General features: G+C 37.3%; 1 protein-coding gene across 2 annotated transcripts; it reads left to right on the top strand.

Moving 5' to 3' along the window:
- Nucleotides 1-237: 237 nt before the first annotated feature.
- LOC110051148 (ephrin-B2a-like) lies at nt 238-16,043 on the top strand. 2 transcript variants are annotated; one of them, XR_016203937.1, is made up of 7 exons: nt 238-603; nt 5,436-5,734; nt 6,247-6,348; nt 7,355-7,579; nt 9,206-9,284; nt 13,188-15,220; nt 15,996-16,043. XR_016203937.1 is itself a non-coding variant. In XM_020757138.2 (6 exons), exons 1-6 carry the CDS (start codon nt 488-490, stop codon nt 13,267-13,269), a joined length of 903 nt encoding a protein of 300 aa, XP_020612797.2. In that variant the 5' UTR covers nt 238-487; the 3' UTR covers nt 13,270-16,043. The 2 variants fall into 2 exon arrangements, 1 of the variants encoding a protein (XP_020612797.2); XM_020757138.2 differs by having other exon boundaries at nt 13,188-16,043.
- The last annotated feature ends 3,818 nt before the right edge of the window (nt 16,044-19,861 follow it).

The following is a 19,861-nucleotide window of genomic DNA, read 5'->3' as shown; positions in this document are numbered from 1 at the left end:
CGGGAGGAGTAATTCTTAAAAGAGCTACAGTGTGTTATGGATATTTCAGAAAAAAAGGGAGATTCCAGTTATAAATATTTCGCTATTCTATTCGGCATTTTCAGTATTCTTATCATCAGAGCAAAAGGAAGCATGAGGAAGGACAATCATCTTTTCTGAATTTTTGGCGCCCCAACAGAACTTGTCGTCACCTCGAACAAAAGACTGACCAATCAAAGGCCAGGAAAGAAAATGATATACACAAGCCACATCCCCCGTAAAGACATCGTAAATGTAGCCGACATTTGAGGGTGGATTACTCGTGAGTTTCAGCCGATTACAGTGTGACCTTTGAGGCGAAGAAGGCAAAACATTTCCTCGCGTGTATCGGTAATATTCTCATAATCACAAGTACGATTGTCTTCGAGTTTAAAATACTTGTTTTACACATCACTACAAAGCGGTTGGCACACGAGACAATTAACTCAGGCACGAAACAGCACGAAACATGGGACGTGAGAACTGTGTTGTTCTAGCGTTGGTCTATGTGTATTTGGAATTAGGTGCACTTGTGAGTGGAGCAATTATGTATCCATCCGTACAGTGGAGTTCCCAAAACCCTCGGTAAGTACAAACGTTAACTTAAATCACTGTTTGTCACAACTACCCGCGGCAGTGAAACCACATGCCGAAACGAAGTTGTTTGTGAATATTGCGAGCTTTCTTTAACCTCTTACGGTTTTACACCACTTCAAATAGAATAGGATGCCAAATATAACACCATTTATTAAAATGATTGTATGTTTTGTTGAAAAGAGTGACTCGAAACTACTGTTATTAGCTTGTAGTGGAAAATGTGTTATGCAAACGACTACAGACGTTCGTGTATATGTAAATGAACTACGCGTTTGTTGTTCTCTCTAAACACGAACAAGGGAAGGTACGGAAGTTTCCTTACTTTACTTCAATTTAGGGATTTTACAAGATCCCTTGCGTTCGAAAATACAGGGGCCTAAAAATTTTGGCGTTTATTCTGGGAAAACAATCGAGTTAGCACTACGCTGTGAAGCGGCAGCTCAAGTTTCTGACGGTTTCAGTCTGGTCTGTCTGGAGACGTGCAATAGCATTTCGCTTTCACTGGCCAAGATGTTTGCTAGCTTGTAGTTAGTAAATTGAATGATAAACTGGATACTTTAGAAGATATTCGAGTCACATATAACCAGTGTTTAAGCTGTCAACGTAAAAGACGATGAAAGTTTTGATGCAGGTAAATTCATAGACAATTAAGCTTATACTGTTAAAAGCTGAAAGGCGAGAGGAGACGAAACCGCCATGCAATAATAATGTCTTATTTCCACTATATAAACCCATTAGGCTGGGCTTTTTACGCTACAGACTTGGCAGCTTGAAGCTTATAAATGGAACTTCTGTTGTAAGTGAGGAATGCAAAATATTGCTGTAAAGTTAGGGTCATTTTCAGAGGAAAATATAACTCCAATTCCAGTAGACTAGCTGGTCAGTAGAGCGTGTGAATGTCTGCAGCAGACATATCATACTGGCATTGCGCCATCATACACTAGGGACTATCCTGGTTCAAAATATAAAGCTCTCATGATTAACTACGGCTTGAACTTCCTTCCCCTAAACCATTAATAACATGCTATTTTAGGAGGCAAAAATTTAGCATCCGTTCTATCAAATCACATTGCGTGTAGTATTAATTATTGATTAGAAGAAATTTTAAGTTCACCAGTCTGGGTGCAGTTTTATTTTGTACAATGCTTAATTTGATTAATTTTAGCTTTCTTCTATGACTGAGGCGTCATCATGTCTTTTCATGCCAATAGAGGGAAAGGGTCTTGATGCTGACTGACTATGCATCTTCTTCTTTACATGGCAGCTGTTGTCAAAGCCCAGGTCTTACTAGTGATTTGAAGTGATGCATTAACCTTCCAATGTGTATCTCTAATAATCTCCATATCCCCCAGAGACTAATGCTTTCTTTAGCCTCAGTGCTCAATGTCATTGCTACCTCCACTTTCTCATTCTTAACTAGTGCATCCTGTACTGTTTCTTCATTAACCAATCTGAATTTGGTCAGAGCCTAGCTAACTTATACTGATAACACACAGTGAAATTAAGGTACAGGAGCAGAGAAATTGTAACAATCCCAAATTTCTCTTCTCACACACAACTAGGAGTCATGCCAAGTCAGACGATGCCAAATAACCCTTGGCTAGAAATTAAAACACAAGAAGTAGTTGGCAGTCATAGACCAAGGACTGAGACCATTATTATTTTCAGCCTTGGCTACAATGTTGAAACCCACTGCTTGAAATAAATTTAAATAGGGTAATGTTCAGTTCTTCTATATTGCTTCTGATCTGTATGTCGTAGTAATAAACCACTTTTATGCAAATGACAGGTTCCTGCAAATGGCATTAAAAGCCTTTCAAAAAACCAATGTTGTGTAACATAAAACAAGAAATATTAAGAATGATCAATAATGGTCTGTGTCTGCTGGCTCTTAATGAGTTGTTCAAGATCTTTTTCCAGCTAACCTTTTTCATAACAAGTATGCATGGTCATGTAGTTTATAAGTTTAATTTGTCAGTGAGTTTTGAAGCTGTCCGAGGTATTTTATGAAAATGTTCCTCTGCTAACTTAAAGTAAACATAATTTGCTACAAATTATGTGAATGCATACCAAAAATGACTAAACCTGAATGCATTGTAAGATGTAAATTAGTGACTTATATGTTTTATTTTTTAGCATTTTTCTGCCCTGGTTGTATCACTTACAAAAATTTTATATAGCTGACTTAACGTTACAGTGATAATAATTTGTAGTTCTTTGCTTTTGTTTGGTAGCAGCAGGGAACAAATTTGTTGTAGACAACTGTCTCTTTTGCAGATTCCATTCAGATATTGAAGAGACAAAAATTCTGTCACAATACTGGATTGGCATGTTTTCTGTACACCCATTCTATTGTTAATGATGATCAATGCAGGTTTTTAATAAAAGCGGCATCTCTTAAACTGTTGGCTATTGAAGTATTTTGTGAAATGATTTTTCTTATTCCTGATGGAAGATCCTGTTGAGACTGAACCAGTGCTGTAGACAAATATTCCCATGTTATGTTTTATAATAAAGTTTTAGACACACCTTTAAACTGGGATTGATAACAGGAAGGATACAAAACTTAGTGGTCTGATTATCCCAGATGATAATAGGTGTACAGGGCAGTATATTTTAAGACTCGTCAAATTGCTGCAAGGGTGATTAGTCCCTTACATTATCTTAAGATCTGTAAGTCTGCTGAGCTTTGCTTGTAGCTTTGTGGGCATAATTAGGTAGTTGCTCAAACTGCACAGTGGAGTCAGCAATTGAAAGTTATTTTATTGATAAAAATACCTATGCCTGACAATTCTGGGTAGGCAATTTACAATGATAGTAAGCTGTGTGCTAATCAAGTGTAAATGTAAATAGTTTGATCACTGATAAGTTGAAACCACAAAGAAGTAAACCCTTGACCCTTGGATTTTATAAGGCTCTTATCTCTGGGAGCCATGCTAAAATAAATGGCTACTGTGTGGTTAAAACCACAAAACAACCATGATAAAACTGTTCTTTTATTAAGCCATCTTATTTTATCATGTGTGGTGAAGTCAGAAGTTATATCATTAGGAAAGGCCATTGTTTAATAATACTGCTACATGTTTACAGATGGACAGGAAGAGGACAAATTATGTAAATCAGCGATGGATTTCATGATACAGTGGAATCCCAGTTACTTAAACCATAATTTTTTCAAACGTCCAGAGAACTTTTAAAACCAAAAGTCAGTCCTCTACCCTCAGTCAAATTGCCTCCAATTTCTCATGCTCCTCGATTTTTCAAACCAATTTTCATTTCCCTGAAGCTTGGAGGTTCGAAAATCAGAATTCCATCGTAATTTAATTATCAGCTCCTTGCTTGGTGCCACCAGAGTTGACCTTTATCTCTATCAGAAAGTAGACAGAATATTTTAATTAGTTAATAAATCTGGATATTGCATGGTGGCTTATTTTGATATCCTTTAAGATTTCCAAAACAGAGGGCTTTTTTAAGGCTGCACAAATAGCACAATCATCTTTTGGCTAGAGCTTTAAGCCACAAGCTTCCTTTTGTTGGATCAGACTCATTGTCTGCCTTGGGGTGGGTTTCTAATCCATTTATAATGTTTGCCTAAACTCTTAGAATTCGATCTTGTTTTCTTATTTCCTGACTGGGACATCTATGCAGCAATATGACTGTCTGGCTTATAAATGAGTCAGACGTATTGGTAATTTATTACAGATTCTGCCCACATTTTCGATACATTTGGGCCTTTCCTTACAGACTCCTCCATATCATGAACACCTTCCTGTTACAGACATTTTACTTGATCCTAGTTCATATACTCTTGACCCCCATAAGACACCTCAGATGGTTACTCAGCTCTGCCCCAGTATGGTGTCCGTATAAAAGAGCTTCCACTATACATTGTCAAACAGCAGGTGGAGAATAAGAAAAACATCAAAGTGCTACAACTTATGTGACGTTGACCCTACAGTTCTGCAGTCATGTAATCCATTCAGACAAATTAACTGGCCTGTTGTCTCTAATAATGATATCAGACGCACTAATCTCTCATTTTGTCTATATATTAGCCTGATTTAAGACAAAAGTAGATTAGTGGAGTCAGCTGTGTTGAGTGGACCTCACATTAAGGGGACAGCCTGCATCAAGTGGATGCTGAGCTCAGCTGTAACTGTAAACTGAACCTACAATAATGGACAAATTGTGTTGGAAAATGCCAAAAACATGAAATTATAATCGTAATACCTACAGAATGAGTGTCAGCAACCCCATTCCCCCATTTAATGTTGGAAAATGGTAAAATTCAAACTTGTGTTAGATGAAAGTGTTTTGTCAACATTGCTCAGGGGTGGGGAGGGGAAAAATGTGTACAGAATGTTTTTTTTTTCCAACCCTTGTGACCAAGGTTGTAGATTGAGCAGACACCTAGTAATTGAACATTAGCAGGGGTTCCATTAAGGGCCTGACACCAGGCAAATTGACCGGCTGTTTGGACAGTTTAGCCCGCCTGATTTGAACATCACAAGAAAATTTTTCTTAGAAGGCAGTTCGGTTTATAAAGTTTTGCCTGCCTGTGAAAACCAGTTGCCCTCCTGCAGAAAACATTAATAAAACCCCTGCATTAGTCAGACTTTTAAAAGAAAATTGTAACCTTTACAGAAGTCCCATCAAGAGGCAAGAATTTTGTTTGTGTTTTATTATAGAATATAGAATTTTTAGATTTTGCGATGACGGGTAAAAGTTTCAGACTAATTAGATTTAAGTAATTATAGTTTGCAAGCCATATGCATGCTTTAATTTACATGTTCTTTCTTTCTTTGTTTTCTTTTTTTTAGATTTAAAGAAGGAACTTTTCGTTTAAATGTTCTACCACTGTCAAAAATTAACATCATCTGCCCGCACATGGCGACATCTCTGTTGAAAACAGATGACTCAAACAGTAATTCACGTTATGAAAATTTTTGGATAGTTGATAATTCAAGTTACCACTCTTGTAATGTCAACACAAGCATAGCAGACAACAAGATTCTCTTTAAGTGCAACAAGCCATTACAGTTAAATTTTGAGCAGCTTGTATTCCAGTCACATGGTATGGCTGTAGCATTTAAAAAAGGAAAGACTTACTATTTTATATGTAAGTATCTTTTATTTGTACTCTTAAAATTAAGATACTTTTAATGTCGATAACTGTGATGTTACAGTGGGTCTTTTGGTGGACTCATTTTCACTTGAGGCTCATGAAGTCCTGTTTGGGATAAAAAGTCAGTCTAAACTGGTGTGGTAGGTTATGCCCCTAATGACAGCCCTGCTTAACATACACAGCATTTACTAGTAGCAGAGTGTCACGGAACTGGGTAAAATGACTCAAACGATATGATTTGTGGTGAGATTCCGATAGTACCATAAGATTCGTCGTAAATTGAGTGCTTGTGAAAAGCTTTTTGATTTAGATAGTGGACATGCCTACAATCCCCCCCCCCCCCCCCCCCCCTCAAAAGAAGAAAGGAAAAAAAACAGGAGGGCTTCTATCACCAAGAGGAGTTCTGCATTTCAGATTTGAGAACCCCTTTTTCTTGTCACATATTTTCTCAGAAGACGTCTGGACTGCTGGAAGTTCTTAATTCTTAATTTGGTTTGCATTTTCAGCCACATCAACTGGGTCAGAAAACTCACTTGTTAATACAAAAGATGGACACTGTCAGACAGATAACATGAAAATGCAAATATACATTTGTAATGGAACCCAGGGTAAGTTTCTTCTTTCAAGCTTGTTAATAAATAAGTGCCTGGGCTATATGGAAACAAAACCAGTTAAACCTCTTACAAACTGGCCCCAAGGGCCCAACTGGGAAATACTGAACCAAGGCTATGGCAGAACAGACTGAACACAGCAAGGTCTGTAGAAAAACGACTGAGGGCCTATATTCCCTAGTACACCTCAAGCAAGCTACTGCTCTTCCCAGTAGACTGCGACACCCACAAGGTTTTTTGCAGCCTTCAGAGTAACATTTTGATATCGCGAATTTGTTTCAAACCAATCACGTGAGGACATTTTTTCTGTGTGGTGTCATGACTTTTTCGTATTACACGATGTTCATTCAAAAGGAGTGCTTATTGCACTTTTTGTCTTCCATAGAACTTTCAGCATGGCCACTGTTTATCAGCAGAAGATAAAATATGATCAGGACAAAATCGGAGCGGTTTTTTTTAGACGTATTCGACATGATAAGCTTTCCTCTTGAAGATAAACAAGTTGTGAATGAACATCATGTAATACGCAAAAGTCATGATGCCACACTGAAAAAATGTCGTCATGTGGTGGATTTCAATGTACCACTCATCAAAAACGTTACTCTGAAGGCGGCCAAAAAAACTGTGGGTGTCGCGGTCTACTGGGAAGAGCACTAGGTTAGTAAGTATAGTTTATTATGGCACACAAATTTTGAATTTGCCAGCTTTAAGAAACTGTCAGTGTGGTGAAATCCTGACCATACAAGAACCAATCAGAATGCTTGGTTTTACCTCAAGACTACCTTGCCATACAATAAAATTATTAAGAGCAATTATTATAATAGATTATAACATTGAGAATTCGTGGCTAACTTGACAGTGGTGACTAGTTTCACTGTGCTAGTTTTGCAAATTTCAAATAAGCTTGAAGGAGAGTTCAAGTTCATTGTAAGTTTAATGTAATTTGCACAGAGAATGTTTCTGGAAATAATAATTATAGAGATGTTTTTATGCTCTTTGCTAGATGTGCATTGTTCCAGTGTCAAACCCACAACACCGCCAGCCATGCTAGGTGTAGATGTCATGAGAATAAAGACGACAGCAAAGCCAAGTACAACGAGAATGGAGACTACACAGCTATCATCATCACAACGGCCATCACTTGCAAAACTGACCAGCACACAGACCCCAAGGGAACCTGAAGTACTAGGTTATTTAGAAAAGGAAAAAGAAGCTGCTGTAATGAGTGGTAGGTATTACAGCTAAAACATTGATGATCATTTTAAATACAGTGTAAAGCTGTATTAAGAGGACCCCATATTAAACAGATACCTTTCGTTAAGTAGAAACAAGGGTTCTGTTTGTATCTGCTTAATACAGGTTTTACTGTAACTTGACCTGATTTTGTGTTATTGTTAAATGTGAGATCAAACAAGAAACCACAAATTAAGAGGATGTCCATTAGGGAAGAGGGAGGGTGGGGGGGGGGGGGGGGGTCTAATATAATTTGAAGTGTATTCTCTCACACTTCCATGCCTGCTCACTCTTCGGCCCGAATAAAACATCAGGTTAACAGTTTCACTTCTTTTGTTTATTGGTCACTTCTGCCCAAAGCCCAGTACATGTATCTTTTGGGGAAGCACTCAAGCTAGTTGAGAGGCCTGTGTTGTCTCAAGGTGAAACAATTAAGGTGATTCCTCACATTTGCATTGTGCATCCTTACCACGCATAATTTATGACATCATGAGTGCGTGCTCGTGCACGTGCACATTGAAAACATAGTGGATTTGCCTTGATATTGAGTTCTGTCAGTTGGAAAATGGCTATAGCTCACTAACGAGCTCAGGCACCCGAAATTTTTTTCCAGTGATTTTAATCAACTAATCATTAGCTTTGCATGAGAAAAGACTGATCTGATTTCTATTGTTGAAAATTGAATAAATAAGGATAATAGCAGCTGCACTGTAGCCTTTTCTGTTTTGTAGTTTGATGGCCATGGTAAGCAATTTGGTTCCAATATTTTAACAAGGATTTAGCTGTCTGTCAAAATCAAACTTAAAAAGTTTATTCGTGTCCGACACAGGTATTGACTGCAGTGTGAGGCGTGTTTTCATGAGTCAGGGCTTACAAAGAGTTTACAATAACTTGGAATGCGTTCTTGTAATAAGCATTAAATAATGCTAAAATGTGACATTTTTAGTGCCTCACTGCTCCTTAACAAGCATGGGCACCCCCCTTTTTTATTTTATAAAAGTTCTCATAAATTATGATAAATATTCAGTGGACCAAGTTTGAACAAGTCTATTGGCAGTTTTGTTTCAGGGGAATTACCTTAACCTAGGATGGACAAGGCTGAGGTCTAAGAAAAATTACAGGGAGTCCAAATGTTCCTAACCATGAAGTTGCGGGTACCCAGCACTTGATCTTTAATTTATGGAAAAAACTTTGTTTTTCCAGTTGCCCAAAGGCAAAAGTTAGTTACCTGTGCATGTGGCATGTGTTCCTGGATTCTAGATCACAGCCCTGATGGAAACAGATTATGACAGTGAGCCTTCTTTAAAGCTGACACCCTCGGAAGTGGTTCTAGCTGTAGCTCTAGAAAAGTGTCTGCTGAAAGACAGCCATGCATGTCTACCTCAGGGAGGTGTCCCTGTGCATGCACCACAGTGAGGTGTCTGCCTTACTTTTTAACATCAGTGCTTGGCTGTTCATCATTGTTTTGCCTTAAAAGAAGTATTTACCAGTACTGGGATGCATGTCTAACAAGCAAGTAATGTCTGTTAACTTGAAAGAGTTTACTGACCTACAGCTTGTGGATCACCTCAGTGTTATAATACACTAGATGTTTACATTGTAAATTGCTCGATTCTTGCAGTTACTGTTTGGATAGTGATTGTGGTAATGTTGGGAGCAATACTTGCTGTCTCAGTTGGAATTAACTTCCATTTTTGGAGGTGTGTATGAATTACATTGGAATTTGTTTCATTATTCTGACAACATTATAATGTTCTGCTGTTTTGTTTGAGTAGAAAATTATCTTACTATTGATTTAGGTGCTGTATATTTATGGAAAAGAATTTTTTTCTAGTAAAAGCCACTCTGGAGAAGCCAGTTAAGGAGGGAACCTTCACTCCATAGTTCATTAACAATAACTGTTAAGTTGAGACAGAAAAAATGTTATAATGATGATGGTTTGCATGTCTCATCTTAATAGATGTAAATTTTCTTTTTTATGTATTTCAATCTCCATTTATGCCTTAGTGTCTGTTTGATTAAGAGCAAGAAGCCTAAAGGCTTTCACGTGGGATGCTTTGGTCGATGTACTAATGCCATCAACTTTGATGGTATTAAATAAATCCAAACGGAAAACGCGAACATTCAGTTTTGCAGTTGTATTTTCTTCAGCAAAAAGATAACAGAATGTGGTTCGTGTCCAAATTTGTATACATTTGATGCAAAATGTAGTTAGAGTATAAACATTATCAGCATTGCTACTGTTGTGCCAAATTTTCACGTAGCTTCAAATTTTTCACTGTGGAAAAGAAATACACTAAAAACGCCTTCCAGCTTGAATCGTTTGTGTTCCTCTTTTAATGTGTGTACCTTAGTGCCAACCGTTTTCCTACGACATGGGAAAATGAAATTCGAACTTCCAGTTTCGTTTTCATTTACCCACGCCATCAAAAAAGGGAATTCAAACTTTTATTTTCAGTTTTTCTTTTTCCCATGACTTCATACAACAGAATTGGAATTGTCATTTCCGTTTTTCATCTTCTATTTTCGTAAGACATTGAAAAACAGAATATGAACTTCGTTTTTGTTTTTCATTTTTGTGTTTTAATATATTATCTTAATACAGCAGCCTATTAAGCAGACGCTAGCGCTGTTTGGGCTTATATATATTTTTTCCTGTCTTACAATCCTCAAAATGGACGTCATAGCTAACTGTACATGATGTCACTGACTGTACATACAGAGTTTTGATTTCAACAAATAGCATTAAAAAAAATGGTGCAGCTATATATATAGAAAACTAATATTTATGAATTTTTCAGCCCACCATAAACTGTATCGAGCGAGCTGACTGTTAATAAAAGCCTTCTGTTTAATAGGACTACCATGACATCGATATGAAATTATGTGTATACCATCACAAATCACAGAATTAAATGGTTATTTAGGTCCCACTATAAAGTCAAAAAGTTTCAGTACAAAGGCGTGTCATGATTGGTTCGGAACATATAGTCGAACCGATGTGGCACCTACTTTGATATCGACCAGTCAGAGTAAAACGCAGATGGTGGACTAGAGACCGGGCATAAAATGCAGACTACAGACTACGGACTACGGACTACGGACTACGGACTACGGACTACGGACTACGGACTACGGACTACGGACTACGGACTACAGACACAGACTACAGACTACAGACTTTTTGAGTACCGTATTTTCCCGTGTATAAGTCGACCTTTCAAGACCTAAAAATCAGTCCAAAAATTCGCCCTCGACTTATACATGGGTCAAAACTTGAGATCCAAGCGCCAGTCAAATAATTAGTATAATAATTGTCTTTCAATGTTAACAAACATGTGATAAACGGCAGCACAGTTTACAACGTACGTTCGCTTAGCGATCTGTCTCTCCATATCAGAGCTTCAAGTTAAAATGCATCAACATTTATTCGTTAAATTTTAACCTGGATCTTGTAGACACTCACTGGCTCAATTTTGTCATAAAGAACCAATATTTTTCCTTTAAATAAAGCTGTAGTAAAGCCGCTCGGAGAAAATATCTTTCGCGCTTGGAACTTCTCTGCTTGGTAACCTGGCAGGATACGAGTGCGAGGACTTCTGTACCAGTACTTGACCGATTTCAAGGCTTGACTACCAAGTTCCCAACACACGCTTTGCACTTTGTTTATGGCGTCGTTCTGAAAGTCGTGAGCTTCTTTGGTGTTTTGCCTGTCTTATAAAGCCACTTTTAATCTCTTCGCACTCAAAAAGGCTTGTTTGAAATCCTTACGTTTGATTTTTGTGAGCATTTTACAAAAATTATCATCGAAAAGTCTGCATGCACATGTGTTGCTAAACTGGGTAAAACGCTCGTATACGTGCCATAATAAGTTTTAAAACTGCGCATTGAAACATGCTGTGATTTGTTTACATATCTGTGGTAGCTGAAAGATAATTTTAAGAAATACAAGATAAGTTTTCCAAGAAATTCTTACCTGGAAATTAAGAAAATCTAGTTTTTGGCCTCAAAAATTGGGGGTCGACTTATACACGGGATTGACTAATACACGGGTAAATACGGTATATATCGACAGTGTTACTTCCATTATCGATTTCTAACCAGAAACAGGGTTATTCGGGCTAATCGCAGTGAAAGTTTGCAATGCTCCGGTTTGCCTGAATATCACTCAGCTTAAATAACGCTCTGGTTTGCCTGTTTACGTTTAGCTCTCAATGATGAAAATGGTAACACCACCCAGGTAAAACATCTACAGTCTACATTTTTACCCTCCGTCTGCATTTTGCCCCAGTCTGCAGTCCTCATTTTACACTAACCAAATATCGACTTGCCATCTGCAACTGACCTTCTCTTCTTGATACCATGACAAGTGAAAAACCTTTTTACCATTAGCAAACTACTGTGCAGCCCCTTAGATTCAGGTAACAGTTCTTGATTACCTCGAGAAGGTCTTCATAACTATAATTTTCCTCAGTAAGAAAACAGCAGACAAAGACTTCATCAAGGATGTGGTTTCCAGGTCTATAGTTAGCGACAGGAAGTGCCAATATTCTTCCGATTCTGGTAACATAAGAAGGTGACAAAAACACAGAAACAGAAATGAAAATCGAAGTTCAAATTCCGTTTTTCAATATCTTATAAAACGAAAGACGAAAAAAGGAAGTGACAATTAGAATTCTATTGTCCAAAGTTGTGGGAAAACAAAAAAATGAAAATAAAAGTTGGAATTCCATTTGCAATGTAGTAGGAAAACGGAAAATGAAAATGGAATCTCAAATTCCGTTTTCCGATGGCATGGGTAAACGAGAAACAAAATTGGAAGTTCAAATTCCGTTTTCCCACATCGTAGGAAAACGGTTGGCACTAAGGTACACGCATTTTTTTTTATGTTGTTGTAGACGTTTAGGTCATGTAACTAGTAAAGTCAAAGTAAAGTGATTTCAGGGAGTTTTGGCTTCATTGTTTTCAAGTGTTTTTGATGGGCTGCAATGAGTAATATTCGTTAGCTGGCTGTAGAACATTCGCTATATATATGTGAAACCTGGAGGTGGTGGGAGCTTTTCAACCAAAGTTTATGGCTATTTTCTGCCTTTGGTAAATTTGTTGGGCTGCGCGATGGCTCACAATGAAAGATGTTTGTGAGATTTGCGAGCTCAAATTCTCACTTAGCAGACATTTGCCAGTGATTAAGGAAAGCAATACTGGGCTTCACCTTCACAGTGGGTCTTGCTATGAAAAATATCTGCAAGATTTGTGAGCTTTAGATTCCCACTTGGTTGGTGATGTAGGAAAGTGATGGGTGGGGCAACTATTGAGCATGCTCTTGGTGAAATCTCGAGGTGATGGGAGCTTTTGATGTAAATTTAGTTCTATGACAAGCTTTCAATTATTTTTTGGTTTAAGTTATGATTGTTATGTAACACAGTAATTAAAAGCTGAAATGGACAAGAAAAAAGACAGAGATCCGAAACTGGCTGCTTACATTTGCCAAGATCGAGTTTAGTGATGAATCATTGCAATACTGATCATCAAAAATTAGTCAATAGTTTCTGGAGAGAGGAATTTATGATAAAATATTTAAAGGGAGATTTTCTTTTTTTCAGGAAGCAAAAGCAATTTGGATCTAAAAAGCCCACTTGTGAAAGAGGAAATAGCTTGAGTCCTCCGTTAATGGATCATGTGTGAGACAGTACCAAAATTTAGGTCGCTCACAACATTTTCCACATTTTTCAGCATTTCTTCTTTGATGGATCAATTCACCTTCTTGTATTAATATATTTACTGATGCTCCAATAATGGTATCAAAGAAATGCCTAGTCATTGATGAACAAGTTTTGGCCTTTTTCTCGATGCACAATATTACCACAACAACAGTGTATTCCATTAAAAACACCTTTAATTTAGCTTTGTGGGCTTATAAGTCAAAAACGAGTCCAATGATCCCATTAATTGCAAGTAGCATATTTAAATGCAACTTTTGCCAAGTTTAAAAAAGAACATTGTAGGAGTAGATTCAGACCTACCTTAAATTTTTGAAAATGCTGCTAAATCCTCTCCCACAATTTTGTTTTTCTTTTAATTTTGGTAGCAAGTAAAATCTTGCTTGACATGCTAATTACTATTTGATGTTAAAAAATTGCGGTTACCAAACTCGTTTTTGAATTATAACCCATAATATTAAAATTAAGGGTGTTTTCATTGACTTATACTGTTGCTACAGCATCTTGTTAAGTCAAGAAAATAACTATGCCTTGCCCACTAATGGTTGGGTATTTGTTTGGTGCCATTACTAAGGTGTCAACAGGAAATTAGCGGCAGTAGTAATCCATGAAAGTAGAAATGCTGTGACAGACTGGAAATTGTTGTGAGCCACCTGATCCTTTAAAGAGTGTAATATCTATGTTAGGTGTAAAAGTAAAGGACTGGCATGCTAAAAAATGATAAAGGACACCAAGGATACAACATCAAATTAAAGACAGCTTTTAGGATGGTATATTTTATTCAAATAAAAGAATGTAATTAGATTGTGTTCTTATCCCATTTCCTGAATTGCTTTGGTAGCTTTTTGACAAGTAGCATTTAATTAATGGTAGGCATATTAAATATTTTAAATTTCAATTTTGAATTTGAATTTCAGTGCATGCAGTCCACGCACAATAGTATTTACAATTTGCAGTTGAGTATATTTTTTAGAATAAGCGTGATAGCAGATAATATTATAAAGAAAAATAACTCAGGTTGTACTGAGAAATAACAAATCAAATATTTCGTAGACAACAACAACAATCTTTATTTGTACTCTTTCCTTGCCTACAATTTACATACACTGCCTTATAGTTACAGGAAGTGAACTTAGGGTACTGGCTGCCTGGAATAACCATAAGGGCTAGTAGAGCTAGGCAGCCGGTTGATATTATTACAAGTCGGCAAGACAGCATCAACTCACACATAAAAAAAAAGCAAATAGAAACACACAAAGACAGAGAAAGTGATTCTTGGACCAGTGCCATGATCGATAAAGCAGTGTGGTTTCAATTAATACATGTAATATAAATCCCAGGGAACTGTTTTACAGATGGTACATTTGCAGTGGCTAGAAATGTTGTATTTTTTTGCATGTTCCTATTTATTATATCATTGATTTTAATCTGATGATGTTGCCTTGCAAGTCTGGTAATAGTTACCACCATTAGTTCATCTCAATATGTTGCGATTTCTGTAAAAAAATTTATACTGTATAAATAAGTTGTTTCAGAGGATCTTCACTGATGTTTCTTCAAGTGAGGAAACTCTTTCGTTTTGATTCGTGTAAAGACGATTTTTAATCAAGTGAATTGACTGTTCACAGACTCTCTATTTCTCAAAATGTGAGTGCGAAGCACGAGTGGGTGGGGCCGGGCAAGCGAGCCATACAAAGAATTTACAAAACTCGATCCCCACCTACTTCCCTGTCAAGTCTTTTATTTTGCGCTGGCATCCAGTTCTTTCGCGTTTCTAACCGCGCTTTCAACGAGCGAATATAAACACGAGAAAAATAGGGGGCCTGTGACCATTCCATCAAGTGAATTGATTAGAGAACTGTATTATGTATTGATTTTGTGCATATTACCAAAACTTGTTGACTATATGAATTAAAGTGCCTATGAAGTAAAAAATAATTGCTGCTTATTTGAAAGGCTTTTCAAAGTAAAGAAGATTGGCCTTTCCCTTTTTGGAATATCTTTTTTCATTCTAGAGATATTTACATTTTTGTATTATGCAAATGAGGAAAGTGATGACGTCATGGGTGGTTTCACTTGAACAGTAAAACACTGATTCAAGAATATCTCTAGAAATATTGGAGCAGTGCTCTTCAAACTTGGCACCCAAATGTGCATCACAAAAGAAACAGAATGACACCTTCTGTGTTGTTGCCATGGCAACTCTTCTGGCTCCAGTCTCTTTCTGTGAAAAAACAAATATGCCAATTTGCAACCCTTTGAAAAGGGACAGAGGGTCTTGCTCGGAACACACATGATTCCCATACTGTCTTAACTCTCCCCATTAGATTGTTGGGAGTGGATGATCCTTGTTTAAGATAAAATCTGGTAATGTTAGTTTTAATTAAAACAGGACCAGTGGCATAACTGTTGTCATGGCAACGGCACGACGGGTGTCATTTTGTTTCTTTTGTGATGTACATTTCTGGTGCCAAGTTTAAAGAACACTGCTGTAATATTTCTAGAGATATTCTTGATTGAGTGTTGAACTGTTTCAGTGGAACCACCTATGACGTCATCACTTATAATACAAAAACGTGAATATCTCTAAAACGAAAAAAGGTATTCCAAAAAGGAAAATGCCATTCTTCTTTTCTTTGAAAAGCCTTTCAAATCAGCAGCAATTATTTTTTACTTCATAGGCACTTTAAGATATGTGAAATGCAGTATTATAAAATAATAAATATTGTATATGTTGAATTACTCTCGTATGATTGGGTCTTACTTGTGATCAATCGGAGGAGATGCATATAGATGACCTTATCAACACAGTGTCAACTTTTGTTTTATTTCTTTTATTATAAAACAAGTAGATTCCATGTTGCCATGCATCTGTTCAGTAACTACAGATCACAGAAGACGTTAAAAATTTCTAACCCCTATAATAACAAATATAACAATAATAGTAATGGTAATAACAATCTTTATTTGTACTCTTTCTTGCTTTCTAACTAATTATAGAAAATATAGATGATAAAATTAGAGTACTGGCTGCTTGGAATAACCATGAGAGCTAGCGGACCTATGCAGCCAATTGACATCAGTGTTAAATGAAAATAAATTATAGGTCAGCAAATGCACACCTAAAAAGAATGGAAAAGAAAAGAAAAAAACGCTATTACTAAGCTATTGGGAAGTCTGAAATGATTACTTATCAACCGAGATTGAGGTCTTTACGGGAAAATCTCAAACTGAAACCCAGGCATATTGACCAAGCGACAGCAAGGTCAATAGGGCAAGGCCGAGGTTTGAAATTCCCCGTAAAGACTGAACGTTTCAGGCTAATAAGTTGTTTATATGGCTCTTTGCTTTGGTGTTGCTGGCCTGTAATCTGAAGAATAATGCCCTACAATTGGCCAATCAGAGCACGCATTACACCGGCTACAAACACAGCCATATAATGATTACATTTATATATGAGTGTAAAATAGTATATGAGAAGCACACAAATTATCAATAGCTATGACAACAAATAACACATGATAACATATACATTATTATACGAACTTTAAAAGAACATATAGCAAGACTTAGAAAGGTTGACATGTGCACTCTCAACAGTTTGTCTACATTTTTTTCTGTTTTGTTTCATGTAAGACATGATAAAAATGTAACTTTTCACAACTGCTTACATGACGTAAATTCAAAGTGTCATGTCAACTTCCATTATGGATCCCTTTAAATTCATTGTCTGTCCGCTTATTGACAATAAAAATTAGGCAATGAGTGCGCGAGAATTCTTGCAGTTATCGTAAAAAATTCCTTAGCCTGAATTTCAGCCGCCTCCTCCGCTCGCTAAGTCACTCGGGGAGAGAGACGTCTGGAAGCACTGGGTGATAATGCTGTCCGGTGACGTCACTACCCAAAAACCTGGTGGTGCTTCTGACTGCTTGCCGTGTTAATTTATTCGCCCGACTCGAATAATTCAGAATAATTTTATTGCCAAATTCGCGCGTTCAAGATGGCGGAAGAAAATCGCGAGCTAACGCAGCAAGACTTAAAGCCGTTTCTGGTGTATGCTCGACATTTGGAAATCCAAAACTTAATCCACAATAAGATAAGGCACTTTCAGAATTTCTTAGCGGAAGCGATGTATTCGTAAACTTGCCTACGGAATATGGAAGGTCCTTGATATATTAGATGGCTCCACTCGTGGCAATTGAACTTTGAAAGCAGCACAGCCGTTTTCCAAACGAAAGCATAGTTGTTATTATTTCGCCATTTACAGTGGTTATCAGTTATCAATCACACGCGACCTTCAGCGCAAAAACGACCTCACAGAACCTAAAAAGTGGTGCACGTCAATCATCTCCGCTTCCTTGCCGACCGTATGCAAAATTTACCTGAAAAAAAAAGTCTGAAACCTTGCAGCAGTCCACTCGTAAAAATTATCATTTTACTTTCGATATGTACGGCTAGCTCACTACATTGGCATTAAACATTCCATGAAATCTATAAGTGAACACGTTAACTTCGTCGGTTTTTCAACGACCATTCACATGCATGAATGACCCCAACGAGTCAAGCGAGCACGTGAGCACGTGAGCGAACAAATTATTTCTGCACGTATTTTTCTTGGGGCTACGGACTGAACAATACTTAAACCTATAAAACTTATAACTTATTACCTTACAAAATTATAAGGTTTATAAGAAGTTGAAGTCTTGTTCAGTCCGTAGCTCCAAGACAAATACGTACAGAAATATGTAATTCAGTTCGCGTGTAGATTTGCTTGATCTCGGGGTCACTCATGCATGCGAATGGCCGTTGAGAAACCCGATCCGCCCGTCTCCACAAGTATTTAGTGAGCTAGCCTATCATACTGAAAGTAAAATGATAATTTTTACGAGTGATTTGTATACAGTCGGTAAGGAGGCGGAGATGATTGACGTCCACCAAAACTTAGGTTTTGTCTAGACGCTTTTGCGCTGAAGGTCGCGTGTGATTGATAACCGCAGTTTAAATGAAGGCCTGAAATAAAATTGCATCAATTAACACATTTGACTCCTGACGTCACTGGACAGCATTATCGACCAGTACTTTCAGACGTCTCTCTCCCCGAGTGACTTTTTTAGGGAGCTTGAGAAAACCACGATGGCAACGGCTACAGCAACGTCGCTAAACAAAAGGTTTAGCAGAGCAGAACAATGGCTGTGCACGTGCGTTATAATTCTTGGTACATTTCTTTGCTGTCCTCTGCAAAACAACAACTTGGGATGACCAATTTTGCGTTGTCAGGAGAACGTGAACCACGACGGCAAATTTTTTAAATTTTTATTTCGAATTTATCGATGTGTCCTAGATGCAGCTTCGTGATAGCTTTGACAGTGATAAACAAAGTAAATGAAGAAAACAAAAGCAAAAACCGACACAACATAGGATGATTTTTTGACGGTGTACTATATTTCGGCTGGTCAAACCAGCCTTCTTCAGGTACAATGAAAATTTTACATTGGGACGTGTTTTAATGTAGCCGATATTTACGTAATACCGGAAATACGTAAAGTAATTGACAGTGTAAATTAAAGATAAGCATACGGTATAAAAATAAAACAACATGATAAAAGAACATAACAAAAGAAAACAAATGGAAACAATTAATATGTTTCTTCGCGGATGTTCAGACCATTACGATCAATTGCTCTACCTTTTTGAATTAAAAAAGCTTCCCTGGCCTTACGGATAGAGTCTCGGTTAGAAAAGATATTTTCGATGGGGATTAATTGCATGTCGTTAGCAGTGTGGTTAGGAGAGGACAGGAAATGTTCGGCGGCTGTAGTAGGTTTAGATTTGTTGTTAGGGTTATCTATGGTACGGCGGTGTTCATTAAATCGGTCTTTTAATCGTCGAGTAAAGCCGATTAGATCACTATTGATCCAACGTATACCAGCAGGTTCATCGTTCCGGTTGCTTGCGTAAACATTTTAAAGTAAATGACTTTAGGGTACCTCGAGATTCGTAGGTAAAATGTAACTCATTTTTTAATAGACGTTGTCCTCGGCGTCGGCGTCGTGGTTTCTTAAGCTCCCTATTAGCGAGCGGAGGCGGCGGCTGAAATTCAGGCTAAAAATTCCTGAGAGGTAAAGAATATACGTCGGTACAATATATGTACCTATACACCACGTACCCACCAAGTAGGACAGCGCTTGGTTACCAAGCACTGTTATGGCAAGCCGTTTGTAGCAAAATTTAATCCTTGCGATATATGTTTAATCCTTTAAATAACGGTTTTATTTAAAGATAGAAAAAGGCATTCAATCCAATGGTAAATGAAATTTTTGGTTCAATTCAATCTTTTAATTTTCACGATTCAATCCAATACCTGGAATATTGATTCAATGCAATACCTGAAATATTGATTCAATCCAATACCTAAAATATTGATTCAATCCAATATCTGGAATATTGATTCAATCCAATACCTGGAATATTGATTCAATCCAATACCTGGAATATTGATTCAATCCAATACCTCGAATATTGGTGCAATCCAATACCTCAAATATTGATTCAATCCA

Source organism: Orbicella faveolata, unplaced genomic scaffold (assembly GCF_042242905.1).
Source record: "Orbicella faveolata isolate gen_17 unplaced genomic scaffold, um_ofav_v1 contig_46, whole genome shotgun sequence".
Classification (NCBI taxonomy): Eukaryota; Metazoa; Cnidaria; class Anthozoa; order Scleractinia; family Merulinidae; genus Orbicella; species Orbicella faveolata.
This window is presented reverse-complemented; position numbering and strand designations above follow the sequence as displayed.